We start from the raw sequence: 13,347 nt of genomic DNA, 5'->3' as shown, positions 1-13,347 counted from the left end.
TCCATGCAGCTGCAGGACAGAGTCCACACAGTCAGGTGGCAGACCTGCAGCTGGGGTGAAGTTACCGTTGACCTTTAGTTACACACTCACTTTATTCCCCTCATGATTACTAACGCTCAATTTAGTTTTTCCATTCCAGCTTTTCTGTCTTAACTTAATGCCTCAGTACAAATAATCTGCTACATTCATATTAACATTAACACCTGAGAGACGATGTCCAGCGTCTTTTTTTGTTGTTGTAGCAAATGAGGAGCACTGGCCTTTTGTGGATATATTACATCCTGAACTTTATCAGACAGGAACTGCCACAAAAGATGAATGAAAGTCCAGTGTGCCTTTATCATCCTACATGTTATAACACATCCAGAGAAACGTTACGTGGACACATTTAGCTGTGCACGTATTTAACCATGATGAAAATGTGTCGTGCTTATTGTAACTTCACTTAGTAGATTGATCCAGGATGAAGTCTGTGCAGAGTTTGACTCTAAAAGGCTGTTTTCACTTTATGTGTGTGAGAAGCAGATCCTGGTCTGCAAGCATGGAAACCTTGAACACATGAAGTATCTTGAAGAAGCAGCAGATGTCATTTTAATATTATTTTTTGCAAGATAATTGAATGTTTTCTTGTGTAAAAATCATACTGGACACATATCATTAGTTAGTTTAGGAGGTGAACTTTACATTATGACAGTTCTGCCTGTGAGAACTCAGTTGCTGCGCTAACGATGCTGCAACATTACGCAACTTTGACATTTGATAACGCTTCTTAATTGAGGCCAATGCAACAAAAGGCAACACAACCTCCTCCACAGCAGGTTAGAGTGAAACACTTCAGCAGTCAGGTTGTCTGGCAGGTGATCATCATGCTGTTTCTGTTTCGATAATAACCAGCATTAATCAAAATTATCTCAGCGTGATGTTTAAATAGACTCGTCACTCTGGGACCAACCACGTTCTCAGCATGAGTCATCTGTGCGTTCACCACAGCTGCTGCCGCTTCACAGTTCTGCAATTAGCCGGCTAAAAGTGCCAGGCATCACTCAAGGTGTGATCGTAGTTTTGCTGAAGCTTGGTGGACACACACATTTGTGAATCCCACTTCCTTCTCTATGGTTTCATGTTCCCCTAAACGATCATATTAGAAGCGTGATGAATTACTGCTCGAGTGTATTAATAAGTGTGTCATGAGAAGACTAACTAGCTGTTTTCAGTTCTTCTTTCAGTTCCTCTAGTGACTCATTAGTCTACCTTCGTAAATCTCTAAAACTCTCCTGAACCATCTGAGAGCTACAATCCTCTCATACTGATGCATCATCGTTAGCCACTGATTGATTTATCAGGTCTGATAATGATCTGTAGTCTGCAGTCTGCAAGTTTAAACGTCTGTATCAGTGAATGTTTCTGACAACAGCTCGATGCTATTTTAGGTTCAATTATTATTTGAGTTTCTTGAGCATTTTAACATCAACATCACAATACTTAAATGAGATTATCACAATTTCACAATTTGTTGTGGTGCTGTAGTTTGAATAAAGAGAAACATGTATCTGCACCTTTATACTTCTTATACTACATTTATTTTATTTATTTTGATTTATTCTGTTTATTTCTCAGAGACGGTGCAAATTAATGGACATTACTGCAAATATTAGTGCCAGAATTAGTCAAGAAGCTAGTTTTCCTCTGTAGTCTGTGGACGGGTGTAAAGTTGGGAACCTAAAATAAAGAAATGATTTCAAACCAACGATCACATCTCGGTTTGTCACTTACAGTGAAGACGACATATAAATAGAATATAATCCCACCCGAGGTGCTGCATCTGCAACACTTATATAGTTGCATTACCAGTGCATGCCCTGAAAAAAGGAAACATGTCATCTTGTCTGTGTCTGAGCATCTCTGGGGCCTATAGAGAAGGTGGCATTCCAGCAAAATAAGAGCCATATTGTCATGGGAGAAAAATACACGAGTAAGTAATACCACAGCACATCGAGGGGCTGAGTCACCGAATCATTGCCGGGCAGTGTAACTAAATAAGTCCCCGAGCTAAAATATTTACCAGCTTCAGTCCAGCTGGAGTCCAGAAGCGACACTCCACATCAAACATGCAAGTGATGAGACGAAGAGGCACGAAGCTGTGCGGAGTTTTACGTCTATGTTCATCCTGTTCCTGCTACAAATGTTTGCTTGGAAGTGTGTTATAAAAAAAAGGCACTTGATGATTATGAAGTTCAGATGTACGAGACATTCCTGACGTTTTCAATAACGCTACCTGTTGAAGAAACAAAAGCAGTTTCCCGACCTTCCTCACATGTGCTCACGTGTCATTCTACCTGCTGATGTTCAGGAACTAAAAGATCCTGAACACACCTGATAACCACAAACTGACAATCGCATCCACAGCTTCATACATTTTACTGCTTTCATGACTCTGTATTCCTGTGAGTTGATCATCTTTGGCCGACAAAACAAGAAAATGACGGACATCACTCCTGTTTTCACTTCCCTTTAAATTACTTGGAAAATTGAACTCAGTTCTATGAAGATAACACTTCCAGCTCTGATGTGAAGCACCACACTGTGTGTAAGGAGGTAAAGTGTCGACATGTTAAGTTATTCTCAACAAAAAACTCCTGCATTTTGAAACAAACCATCAGTTACACAAGGGAGACGAGATCGTTCAACCGTTCTGTTGCAAAATTGTTGGTGCTCCGTCCCTATTTTTAGACGAATATACACAGTTTTGATGCAGAGTGATTCAGCGACTGCATTTAGGGCGTGTGTGTGTGTGTGTGTGTGTGTGTGTGTGTGTGTGTGTGTGTGTGTGTGTGTGTGTGTGTGTGTGCCAGACAGTCTGCCACTGACAAAAGCGAGGCAACAATAGCAGCAGATCTGGGCTGAGTCGTGCCCTAATTTCCTTCTCCTCCACGCTACGTCATAGCTGGAGGAAGACCCCCAACCCCCACCCTGCTGTACTGCACTGGCAACACACACACACACACACACACACACACACACACACACACACACACACACATATAGGAATGTACATGTTCACTGGGCACACACACATGTTCTCATGAGCAGAAACACATAGGTTTAATGGGAAACATGCATGTTTATGATCTCTGTGACGATCCAAAATATTCATAAATGCAGACAATATGCTGGAGGCGTAAATACACACACACACACACACACACACAGCCCCCTCTCCTCTTTGTTTCTACGTGACGTATGCACGAGAATGCCTTCAGACAGCGACACCCTGTCTCGCTCTCCTCTCTCCTCCATCCTCTCCTCCCAGCTCCTCCACAGGCGGGTGGAGAACGAGGCCATGTTCGGCTTTTAAATGCTATTGTGAAAGCGACTCCCCCACCTCCTCTTCCTCTCACATGCACTCTTTTTCTTTTGCCCCTTGGCGACACATACTCTCCCTTTGCTCTGGTGCTTTTAAAGAGGAGGGTTCACTCCCTCCATCCACCATAATTGAGAATTAGTTATGGTGCGGGGTGCGTTTGTGTGGCTGTGACCCTCATCCATCAGCTCGGCTGACAGTTGAGCCACCAGATGACTGCTATTACCCTTCTTATTACTCACTAACAGCACAGTGGGTGGCTGCAGGAAAACAAAGACAGAAGGTGAAGAGAGAGCGAGGGATTGCAGCAGTGCATGAGGGGATTCCCACTTCTTCTTCAGGACATTTACACACTCGTCCTCTTCGCCAGCGGCTTGTTTGTGAGGCTGCTAGGAGCCGTTAGAAGTTCAATACGAAGCCATTATCATGGCGGTGCTAATGAGTGGAGGGCTGTTTTTAAGAGGTACCAGGTGACACATGCCTGAACAACATGTGCACCTTCAGGCTCCACATATATACTGTGGTTTGTAGTGCAGGACGACACATCTCTCTGGTTTACTACATCGTAGTGGTTTTGGAGAGAAACTTCTGTTTTGGGCTATTTTTAAAAAGTTTACACATCAACTGGCCGACTTCCACAGCCATCGTTTTACTGGCTAAATCTGGTCAATTATATCGGGCTGAAATAATAGCTGAGAACTTTACGGCTCAGTCTGCACATTTAGTACAGATGAAACAGACTCAGAGTCCTGAACGTCACTTGCCAATACCGATCGATAAACCTACTAAATATGTGTATGCAAGTCTTCCAAAAGCCTCAGTCCAACATGTATGTTTCTATATAACTGTACAGTGAATGTGTATCTGTCTCCTGACGTGTTAATGCTCCACCAGCAGCAGATCATGAGCTCTCTGCAGGTTACACACTGTGTATCTAGATTCACACACTAATATGCATAAGATCACACACACACACACACACACACACACACACACACACACACACACACACACACACACACACACACAGGACACTATAACAAACCAGCTGCACTCTGAGCTTCATCCTCTCATGTTTCAGGCTTTCACGGCCTTAATGTTAATCATGACAGAATGATGTCATCACTGTGTGTGTGTGTGTGTGTGTGTGTGTGTGTGTGTGTGTGTGTGTGTGTGTGTGTGTGTGTGTGTGTGTGTGTGTGTGATTACTACACGTCTTCAGGAGATGACGCTCAGACTGAAACATTCCTGACTCCAGGACGCAGTGAATGACCTCACTGTGACAAACTGGCTCATGACAGCTGTACAGTTCCTGGTTTAATTATTGTTTTGTCTCAGCGATCGCGGCTGTTCAATGGATTTTCTTGGGTTAAAAAACTACTGACCCCAGATTACAGATTAGCAGTGATATGCCTGCCTTTTGGCTGAACTGTTGTGTGCTCTGAAAGCTCAAATAAGGTGTATTCACATTTTTACAGTCTTAAAATATTTACATTTTCACATGTAAAAGTTGTATAAATTACAAAACTATGTCTTTCACCCAGATTTTTTTCAATAAAACTGTTTTTATCCACACTGAGTTATGTTAATGAATTTCATCTCTGTAACACAAAACAGACCTGGATAATTCTTCAGATTGTTTTATGACATTTGTGCAACATTTCATAGCGAGATGAAACTTAAAACAGATAGCAGGCGACGTATACGACCGGGCAAAATGACGTGAGCTTAAAAAATAACTCCATTACTCTTTAAGCTCTCAAACATGGCAACATCATGCGTCGCTGTCACATAAACTGTCTAAACACGGTGTCTCGTTTCCCCTCGCAGCACCAGGGAATGCCCAGATGGTAATTAGGGTTTGTTTGGCTGATTGAACCATGTGCTGTTAGAGGTGGAGCAGAGAACCAAACATTTCTGCAGTCTCCATAATGACAAGCTGCATCTGCCCTTAAATGACATCTGGCTAACACACACTTAAACTCACACACATTTCTGCATCTGCAAACGCATCTGCCATCTTAGCTTGTGTACGTCTCACAGTCTCATTCGAGGGAGACTTTGTGGTTTTTCAGAGTCTATACCGACACACAGTTTGTGTATGCATGTTCAGGCATTCGTCTGAATGTGTCTACATGTGTAATTGCTACATAAACCCGTCCGACACCCACAAACAGGACGACGCTGCTGTAAGTTCACTGTCGTGGTGATCGAATCTGTGGGAAAACCTTGTTACAGTAATGAGCACCGACACCTCAAAACCTCAAACACTCATCAGAAGAGAACAAGAGGAGAAGAAGAAGAAGAAAAAGAAGAAGAAGAAGAGGAAGAAGATGATGATGATGCCACATGACTGCTGGAACCGTCATCACAATGCAAACAACTTTTTTATTTAAAACTATTCAAATTCTAGTAATATTTTATTTGTATATGGTTATATTTCCTGTTAGTGCAAATGCTCTCTATGGATTTTATTACCAGGCTCTTGGCGACATTGATTATCAAGCCAGGCAGCTGTAGCTCAGTGGGTAGAGCCAGTGTCTTGTTATCTGAAGGTTGCTGGTTCGATTCCCCTGGTATGCATGTTGATGATACTGAATCCCAAATTGCACCTGATGTGCTGATAACAGCTGAATGTAAGTTGCTTTGGACAAAAGCGTCTGTTAATGTAAATACCAACAGAAGTGAGATTATCAGAAATATGGTGAACAGGAGGGAGGAAATAGAGACATCTGGCTAAAAGTAATGAATCTTTCTTTATACTGTTTAGTTTCTGTTCAAGAGACGTGTTCAGTCAACTGAAAGACATTTTGGAGGCTGTTTTTTTTATTTTTTACATTATACCAAAGTCTTGAGAGAAGGGATCCATCTTAGCGACACTGAGACAAAGCTCCTATCTAAATGAATAAAAACTGCATGTATAGAGCCACCAGTCACATCTGATTAAAAGACCCTCATAAAGGTTCACTGACTTAACATAGAAATAAGGTTTAAAACACTTTTTTTCCCCACAGGCTGTACTGGTACTGCACATTATTACACCAGCATCTTTTACAGCTCGGTCCAGACTGTTCTGACACCATCAGCTCATCAACCAGAGCGCTTTAACAAGTTCAGTGTTTTCTTAGTGATCCTGTACATTAGCATGATATCCTCCTCGTCCATGCTTATTACAAGTCTGTCTGCTACGTCACAACTGGCTAATGTTTGCTGAGTCTGAGCATCAAATATACAGATAACTACATCTAGTGTATGTTTGTATATATCCAGTATCTTTATAAAGCAGTCCTGATCAACAGCACACAGAAGTCTCTGACAGACACATTTTATCGGCTCACCAGTCTAAAACCATCATCAGGTCTTTACACTGAACACCCAGAGAAGAGCGACATGACAAGACTCCTCAGAACATCCACAGTAGAGGTGAGTAAGTCCTGAGCATCAAGGCCCACGCTGCTGTGAGTGTTTCCCTTTCTCTTCCTGTGGTTACATGTGTGGAGTCATTAGAACAAAAACACATGTGGAGGCTGTCAGGAGACTTTGGGCCTCCTGCTCCTCCTGCTCCTCCTCCAGCAGCAGTAATTAGTAACAAACGAAACATGTAGGGGTTTCCCAGGACAGTCGCACATCCTCCGCCTGCCTGAGAGCAGCCGAGTGGGCTGAGGTGAGAATTACAGTGCAGCTGTCAGAAAAGACCTGCTGCAACTGATTCATCTCACGCGCCAGCAAAAGCAAACAACAGAGAGGAACAGGTATAAAAAGATTAACAGGGAGCATTTGCTGACTCGCCCCTTTGTCCAGCAGCGCCCGGCTACAATGGCACAGGACAAGCGAATGACTCCCACTCTGGCCACAACCTCAGTGAATCAGGCCTTGCTGTTCGATTTCTAGACCTCACCAACGGACAAAAGCAGAATTGTCTTTATAGCAACACATCAGCTGACGGGGCTTTGTGGTGACAGAGGGCCGAGCCGCTCTGTTTTTAAAGGTACAGCCGATAACACCGGGGTGGAAAGTTCAGGTTCAACGACAGGCTGGGCTGCGCTGGACTTTCCAGGATCTGCCTATCTGGATATGGGCAGCGTGAAAAAAACATTATGTTCCAAAACACAGTAATATCTAGAAGTTGTGATCTCAGTTTTTAATCTTTGTGTAGCTCAGTCTGCTGTGAGAGACGGTGGGATAGAGGACGAGGACCACTACTGAAGGGACTTTGAGGTAAGCTTGTTTTAGAAACAGCTGTTTCCAGAATCAACTGCAATCACAACATCACTTCTGATCCTTGTTGGCCTGGCCTCTGCTGCAGGTGTCATTTTCTCAGAAGATCATATGATATCCTGCAAGAAGTCACATCCTACTGCTCCTTCATGTTTCCATTACAGACTACAGAACCAAATAAACTCTGTTTTCTCCTGTTTGTTGTTGTTGTTACTCAAGTTAAATTAGCTCAAGTTAAGTGTTGCAGTTCTCTGTGTCACCATTAAAACCATTTGGAAACGTGAGATGGGAAAGTTGTTTGCACTCCAAAGACACATCAGGTTTTGTTTTTTCCTCATGAGTGTACAGAGATCACTGTTTGAATACTGGATGCTTATTTACATACAAATGCAAATTGACCATGAGAATAGCTTGTGAAGAGGTCAGACGAGCAGCAAACTCCAGCATGAAACGAACTTACTGTTCTTGGAACTGTGTGCAGGTTCATGGAGACTCAACAGCCACTGAACCTGGATTTAAATCTCTGGGATTTCTTTAAACATCCTCAAACACACATAAGTATAAAGCAAACGCACAGGAAGTTTCTCTTGGTAAACTGAAGATCACCCGACTTCATAAGCTCATGACGCCATGCAGAGAGACTGTGTGGAAACAACACTGCTAACATCATGTCAAAGATGTCCACTGTTGTGCCGAGATGTCTCCTGAAGTTAGCATGCTAACAAGCTAACACCAGCCATCCTTTCTCTGTGTACCACACAGGATATACACACAAGGTAATTCAACTGAGTAGGCCATTGATTTATGCTACAGTAGCACATTTTCACAAATCATCAGGAGACAAACTCTGGGGCCACTGGCTAATTAGCTAATGTTAGCTGGTTTCAACCAAGGGTAGTGTTCCAAAGAGCAGCATTGTTGGTAACACTTGGTGTTCTGGTGCCCTCTTTGTTTTTGGAGCTACTTACAGATTACATTACTTTGACAGGAGCTATTGTTAGCTTAGCATCGTATCTGTATTTACCAGTTTGTTCTCTAACTAAAGCGTCACATAATCCAGAAACTTCATCTCCCGTATCGAACCTTATCATACCTAAATATAATCATTTAGAAAGCCTCTGACAGTGTTTCAGCCTGAGATCGAGGTCACAACCAAGGAACCTAAAAAAAGAAGGAAGGGTCATTACATCACTGAACTGTGCTTTGGTGCCAGACAAGAAGCTGTATTGAAGTCTACGGGAGATTCACATGGAAACACACTAAAGGCAGATTGTTGCCTCCGTGGTCGCACTGACGCTGCTGCAGTGTCTCTGGGCTCAGAGGCGGAGCAAACAGGCCGGGTGGTGGGGCAGCAGTGACCTGTTCGTCCAACCCAGCGAGCCCAGAGACACTCCTGCAGGATGAGCGACACCGACAGGAGCAGCAGAGGACGAGGTGGGCCACCGTATCAAACCACAAGGAAAGCAGACATTACCACATCCACTGTGACCTGATGACACCTCACTCACACTGTTCTGCTGGCGTCAGCCACATGGTGACGGTGCAACCAAACTACACACCTGTTAAATGATTGGCTGCTTGTGGCACACAGGGATTTGATAGGCTGTTTAACTGAGGAAGGGATTGAGCATACGTGGGATTAGTCTGTGAAACGACTGGCTGTTCTCACATTACTGAGGATATGACAGGCTGGGGCATCGATCGTCTTTATGGTGTCAATAACTCGTCTATCAGCAAAACAAGCTGCAATGATTTTATCACCCAGGCTCTGAGAGTACGCTAACAATGAACATGTTGTCTGAGCCTCGATTATGTTTGAGAACAGCTCATGATCAGAGTGTCATCCTCGGACAAAACAATCAGCTGTCAATCATTTAATGGACCTGAGCTCCAGTGACATCATCATGACCCGTCGGCCTCTCTGAGCTCTCTGGTCAGCACCTGTCCAGGCTTCAGACTCACCTCATCACAGTCACGAGGACAGAGTTAAAACCCTCTCAGCATTAAGAATCACAGTGTTTAACACACACTCACACACACACACACACACCAGCTCTCATAAAACACACACACACACACCTCTCCCTTTTAAATGCCTCATAATGTGAGCTGATGGGTACAGATGTGCTGACAGCTTCAGAGCAACTCAAACTCACCCGCCTTAACTCCTTATCAGTGAGACACACACACACACACACACACACACACACACACACACACACACACACACACACACACACCTCCTGGAGGCATCTCAGGTTCGGACATCACACACACACACTCACACACACTTACATTTGAGAGCCTGGATCAGCGCCTTGCCGTCTTTAATCAGCTCCTTGATGAACTTGTTGGTCTTGTCCAGCTCCAGCTCGTGGGACTTGAGCCTCTCCCTGAACTGAGGGCTGTCCAGGTAACAGTCACTGAACTCCAGAGCAGGTAGTCCCATCTTCCTCACCGCCGCTACCGACCTGGACGACCCGGCAAGAAAGAAGCTCCCCACAGGAGGGAGGGAGGACCGAGAGGAGGAGGAGGAGGAGGAGGAGGAGGAGGAGGAGGGGAGCCTGAGCTACTACTGCTGCTGCTGGAAATGATGGAAAATCCAATTACAGCATGTAAATACGGCGGAGAGGTTCCGACAGGAGAGCCGGCCCACACGACCTGTGAGGTGGACTCAAGCTGACAGAAGCCACAGTCCAGCAGCACCAGAACCAGCACCAGTACCAGCAGTCCAACACCACATCCAATGAAATGAAATGAACAGAAGTCAGAGTGAGAGTTGCTGCTGGGCTCAGAGGAAACACTTGTTCAGGTAAACCGGCGCTGCGTTCCTCTGGACCGGGTCATCGTGGAGCGGACGGGAGGCAGAACACAGAACCAGCTCCTCGTGAACGCGGTCTGTTCCCTGGGCGGTTTCAAACACACTGCCTCTCTGCAGACCCGCTCGGATCAGCGCTGCAGGCCGACACCAACCCACCCGGACGAGGATAATCCCACGACTGACGGCGCTCTGAGCCAATCAGAAGGCCGGGCTGCTGAGCCGCCTCGTCCGGGGGCGGGTCTGCGGTGAGCTGCTCCAGATCAGAGGCAGGGGGAGAAAAGAGACGAGGTCTCACTCTGATCCGTTTCCTGGAAACGCTGCTGTTGGGCTCTGACCTCTGCATCCTCGTCAGGTGGAATCAGAACCAGCCTGAAGCTTTGCTGAGGCCCGAGCAGAATCTGATACTCCACCCGCCTCACAACCATCTGTCCAGTGTGCATCCAGCACAACCAGTATCACGGCCCACTGGTGCGTTCACTGCCAACGAGTTAACTGTTCCAAAGTACAGTGTTCCTTACATAAAAATAATAAATGTTAAACATGTTAAATGTAAATAAAAACGCTCGAGTCACCACTTGGGTCACTTATTGATCAGGCGGCCATGAGCATGAGGAATGAAACACATTTACTCCAATACTTTACTGAAGCAGTTTTAAGATTCTTTACTTCCACTTTCATTTCAGAGGAAATGTTTGGGTTTTTTTTTACTACTTTACAGATCCACAATATCAATCAAATGATAAATAATAATACATCATCATTAGTTTAGCTACCCAGCAATCATGGAACATTATACAGTGGAAGAGAATACAGCTTTGGTTGACAGGAGTTTCACCAGTTTGGGGTGTTTAGTCACAAACAGACATTTTGACCTGTGAATGGTGATCGATGAAAGGTCAGGTGATCAACAACGTCATCAGAGGGTGAAGTTCAAATGTTCAGGAGCAGCTTGGTGGTGACAAACTGATGTTTTTGACTTACTAAGTTTCTCAGGTCACAGAATCTGAGTTTTAGAAATAGGAAATAGAAAGATAAAGTGTGAGTGGAGCTACGTAAACAACTTTCAGCCACCAGAGAGTTATCATGTGATCCTTTAACTGTCCTCTCTGAGGCCTACAGTCTGCACAGGTATTTTTAAAATGTTTTTTTTAATAAATGCAAATGTAGGATGTCAAGCGCAGGACGAAAAAACAGCTGGCGATATGACCTCTGCTGTAAGGTCGTGTCGACCAATCAGAAGACTGCCAAACAAACCAGAAAACACACAAACGCTGGTGTTTCTGAAAATCTTCACCCTGGAAGGAGTTTTACCTAAACTCTATTGTCAGTGACGTGAAAAGCTCTTTACATGTTTACAGAATATCAGAACACAAAGAAGAAGCTTGATTTGAGAAGAAATGTGTACAGGGGCCTTAAACACGTCCAATAACGGGATTCTGACTGGAAGCCGACACCGACCCAGTGCGCAGGGGTCAAACTGAGTATGACATCTTACCGCGTGTAGACGATCTGTGCCTGCAGCGGCTGCAGCCTGGTTGGTGGGAGGAGGCACTGACGTCATTTCAGCCAGAGCGGGGAATTTCTGTGGAGAGGTTCCGATCCGCCCTGGATCAGCGCGTCATCACCGTGTGGCGGCCTCTGCTGGCACAGAGCGGCACCGCAGGGGGCCTCTGCGTATCCGTCACCGCTCTCTGACCTCTCACCCTGTAGATTATATTTAAATTAAGAATCTGATTTGTTTCAGTTTTAGTTGTTATTCCATTCACTGACACTGCTGCCACGTCATCTTTTTAAAGGGGCATTATGTCATTTTGTTGAGGAAATTCAAACAGTAGGTTTTATATTGAGGTCATAACACAAACTCTAATATTTACCCAACCATAACTGAATTAACAAGCAGCAAAATAAGATCCACAGAACACTGTCTGAAGCTACAGTGGTGGCAGGGTCCGCCACACATGAACAAAGAAAAACAGTATACATTTTGCTGTCCTTTGTTCACTTTAAGTGAGTTTGTTGATTCAGTTTGTTCAGGCACAACATAATCAGCCATGAGATGCACAGTGCAGCTTCAACATACACAAAGTGTGCATGTGTCAGTGACGTGTGTGTGAATGACTCATGCACAGTTTGTGTTTGTGGTTATAGTGTGAAAGCAGCTTGGATGGAGCCGCGGCGTTTCCTCTGCCAAAGCGCGGTACATCGTCTGGTCGCTTCTCGTTCCTCCATCTGTCACACTGTGCTGCACACTGATGGCCATTCACAGGAAGTCAGCGCCGGTTATTTGTGTACGAAGCAGAAGATGCAGAAGTTTAGTTTGAGAACCAGAATGAACCGGTTTGTAGTCTGGCACACGTGGGAAACACAGATTTTAACCGGATCACACAGTCTCACTGGTGTCTGTGAGCTCGTGTTCTGTAGCTGATATATGTTCGAAAGAAATTGTTTCCAATCCTACGACAGTCTGCAGCGAGAGGAGGGAGAATATAAACAGACTTTCCATTCACGTCAGGTTCACCCAGTGTATTTAAAGATGCTATCAGTGCTAACATGCTTTATGGCCATCGAGAGGTTGTTAATTAGATTGTTCTCGTCTCTCTCTAATATCAACCCCCAAAGCTTCCTGCTGAGAACAGTAACCTAATTATCGACTCGACGGCTAAAAATATATATGCATGTTTCCATTTCCTCTTGATAAGCGTGAAGCAAATGACAGCCGACAGCCGGGGAGCTTCAGCTCAACCAGCGTCCTCCAGAAGCTGCCGAAGCATCCAGCTATAGAACGATCTCACATTCACTGATGCAAACATGTTTGTTCCCATCAGATCTGTTTCTGTGTCGATGTGATTGGCTGCATTTCAGAAACATTTTGATCTTTGGAATCTAAAGTCTGCAGCTTTAATGCAGCTGCTGCTGGATCCGGTTCAGGAGGTTCTCTTTGACTCAG

At 44.6% G+C, this 13,347-nt stretch overlaps 1 protein-coding gene across 1 annotated transcript in view; it reads right to left on the bottom strand.

Annotated features, from left to right (window-relative positions):
• LOC119031502 (rho GTPase-activating protein 26-like) overlaps positions 1-10,687 on the bottom strand; it is an 88,714-nt gene extending 78,027 nt beyond the window's left edge. The window contains exon 1 of the mRNA XM_037120031.1: positions 9,875-10,687. Within this exon, the coding sequence (XP_036975926.1) occupies positions 9,875-10,028 (154 nt within the window). The 5' untranslated portion in view covers positions 10,029-10,687. The remainder of the gene's footprint in view (positions 1-9,874) is intronic.
• Between the last annotated feature and the right edge of the window lie 2,660 nt (positions 10,688-13,347).

The sequence above is a fragment of the Acanthopagrus latus genome, chromosome 13 (genome assembly GCF_904848185.1).
Source record: "Acanthopagrus latus isolate v.2019 chromosome 13, fAcaLat1.1, whole genome shotgun sequence".
NCBI classification, from domain to species: domain Eukaryota; kingdom Metazoa; phylum Chordata; class Actinopteri; order Spariformes; family Sparidae; genus Acanthopagrus; species Acanthopagrus latus.
The sequence above is the reverse complement of the archived record's forward strand: the minus strand, read 5'-3'. Positions and strand labels throughout refer to the sequence as shown.